The following is a 3,076-nucleotide window of genomic DNA, read 5'->3' as shown; positions in this document are numbered from 1 at the left end:
AATTCACACAAAATATAATAAGAGATCAAAAAATGTACATAAATCACTCCACATAATAAAAATCTAAGTGTAGGCCAGAATCTGAACATATGTGGCCTAATTTAAGTTGAATGCACCAACGCGGAAATTTTGACATCTTTGGCCTATTGTTTCTATACGTGCTTCTCATCACAAGTGTAATTAATTAAGGAGTATGTGGATTGTACACTCCTTTTTACTTCTCACACATCCCTTGTTAATTTATATCATTTGATTTTCTTCAATTCATTCGATCTGATGGCCGAAAATTAGAAAGGTGTGTAAGAAGTAAAAAAAGTGTGTAGATATCACACCCCTTAATTAATAATTATTTTGGCACGACATGTGAAATGTGTTGAGAGTATATATACAACCTCAAATGTATACACTATATAGAATCAAAACATCATATATCCTCAATCTTTTTTTTTTAACAAACGATATTATTATTATCTACAATAAGAATGTAAAAATGTGAACTAAGCCTCACAATAAACTATTAATAATGCGGTTCAAATTTTGTCACATATATCCTCTATTATATTAGATTTATGTAACAAGAGAAGGGGTCCTTCTAAGATAAAGCATGATCATGACGATCAACAGTCCATTTCCTTTCCTATTTGCATTGTTTTATGTAATTAATTAAGTTGTGGAATTTTAAGCTCCAATTATACCAATACGTTCACGACAAATGTTTGATTCATTGAGCTTAAGAAAACCTAGCTAAGGCCTAATTAAATAAATGGTCCACGTGGTAATAAGGTATTCAGAACATAATTCGGATTTAAACCCCTGTAGTGAAATCTGTTAGGATTTATATCCAAAACTCAGACTTCCATTTTTCCCCATTAGTAGCTAGTACATAAGGGTCACATGTGAGGCTAAGATGATCAATTCATCGTTAGTAGTGTGCCCATAACTAAAACCCTCATTCCTGGCGTTCCCAATTCTGAAACACGGAGAAGAATGCATGGCAAGATGGTAGGAATGAGTCGCGGGGATGGAACCAGATGGGGGGACAGTATCACTCCACCAAAGGGTTGGGATAATGGTGTCAATCCTTGGGAAGGAGGCTGTCAGGATGTTGCCTCTATGACAGGTAGTAGATGGGCTGATCAGAAAATTAATTTGGGTCCTGTGAAAATTGGGAGTATGTTCCTAGTCAAAACAGCAGATCTCTAAAAGATAGAGAATGGAAAGATCATGGGGGAGATGAATGGGGTCGAAAACAGTGGTAGAGCCATAACAAATAGGACAATAATTTGGATCTTGCAGCACTAACATTTTCAAAATCCATTTTGATTCCTGAGGGTGATTGCGATTACGATTTCACCGTTTCACACTGATTTCTAATGATGATTGCGATTGCGATTTCGATCTCTAAGTTCGACACTGCAATTTTATCACCCAGCTGCAGAAGGGATGGAGAACAACTATAAAAGGCATGAAATGATCATTTTAACCTCACACGTGACTCTCGCGTGTAGACTATTAGCGGAGGAAAAACGAAAGTTTGAGTTTTGAGCATAAATCCTAACAGAATTTATCATAAAGGCATAAATCCTAACGGAAGGATGAAATGATCAACAGTCCATTTCCTTTCCTATTTGCATTGTTTTATGCACACAAACAAACCTACTTACCAAAACAAACCTTTATTTTAGACATCCCACACGTGCGGAACGAAGAATTCACACGTACCGCCAAGCAAAACCCTGGACGTGTCCTCCAAAACTGCAGTTTTTTCCAACACTATTTATTGGCTTCATGCCGACCGGTCATTTGATTCAGTTTCCAACTTCTACTTGTCCATCCACTTATCCATCCATCCCCAAAAAGACTCAAATTAAAAGACCCCTAAAATTCCCAAACCATAAAAATAAATGTTGGAAGCAAAAATTGTGAATGAATGATTCGATGTGAGCCAGAGCCACCAGACCCACCCGCCACCGCGTGAAGGGCCGTCTCCCGTCGTTTTCTCCGCCCCCTAGAACGACGAGACACGTCACTTCTACCGTCTGATCCGTCCCCAGCCCGGCAAAAAATAATGTCGGGTATCCAGGCCCTCACGTTCTGGCTCTCGGAGCACCCCACCATCGTCGGGTTCCGGTGGTCCCACACCCACTCCTGGGGCTCCACGTGGTCCTTCCTCTTCACCGCCATCGCCGTCTACATAACCCTCTCCCTCCTCCTCCACCTCTTCCTCCTCGCTGTAAACCGGTCGGGTCGACCCGTACCTCTTGGACCTATTCCCGCCGTCCACAGCCTAGCGATGGCCCTAATATCGTTCACAATATTCGCCGGAGTCACCCTATCCTCCGCCGCAGAAATCCGCGAGACACGGTGGTTCTGGCCGCGGTCCAAAACCCCATTCCAGTGGCTCCTCTGCTTCCCGCTGGGGACCCGGCCGTCGGGTCGGGTCTTCTTCTGGTCCTACGTGTACTACCTCTCCAGATTTCCCCACATGCTCCGCACATTCTTCACCATTCTCCGCCGCCGCAAGCTCGTCCCCTTCCAGCTCTTCAACCACTCGATCCTCACCGTCATCTCGTTCCTCTGGCTCGAGTTTTCGCAGTCGATTCAGGTCATGGCGATCCTCTGCACGACGCTCGTCTACTCCGTGGTTTACGGGTACCGGTTCTGGACCGCCGTGGGGCTGCCGGGCGCGTGTTTTCCGGTGGTGGTGAACTGCCAGATTGCGCTGCTGGTCTGCAACGTGGCCTGCCACGTCGGCGTCCTGATGGTGCATTTCATGAAAGGCGGGTGCAACGGGATTGGCGCATGGGTTTTCAATTCCGTCCTCAACGGTGTGATTCTGTTGGCATTTTTGAATTTTTACGTCAGAATTCATCTGGGGTTTTTTAATAAGAAGGGAAAGGGAAGGGGTGTTAGCAGCGGAGTTGGCGGCGCCGACGCGGCGGCCAAGTCTGTTGGACTGAAGGACAAGGAGCTTTGATGGTGTAGGATGTAATTTTAGGGGCGGAAATTTAAGTTTTTGGGGGAGTGTACTTTTTTTTTGAATTTGTACAATGTCTACAAATTAATACAATTACGA

General features: G+C 44.0%; 1 protein-coding gene across 1 annotated transcript; it reads left to right on the top strand.

The window, feature by feature from the left end:
- Positions 1-1,808: 1,808 nt before the first annotated feature.
- LOC137719331 (fatty acid elongase 3-like) lies at positions 1,809-3,076 on the top strand. The gene has a single exon (XM_068458414.1). It carries the CDS (start codon positions 2,069-2,071, stop codon positions 2,975-2,977), a length of 909 nt encoding a protein of 302 aa, XP_068314515.1. The 5' UTR covers positions 1,809-2,068; the 3' UTR covers positions 2,978-3,076.

Source organism: Pyrus communis, chromosome 1, assembly GCF_963583255.1.
Source record: "Pyrus communis chromosome 1, drPyrComm1.1, whole genome shotgun sequence".
NCBI classification, from domain to species: Eukaryota; Viridiplantae; Streptophyta; class Magnoliopsida; order Rosales; family Rosaceae; genus Pyrus; species Pyrus communis.
Note: the sequence above shows the minus strand (reverse complement) of the source record. Positions and strands in the feature narration are given on the sequence as shown.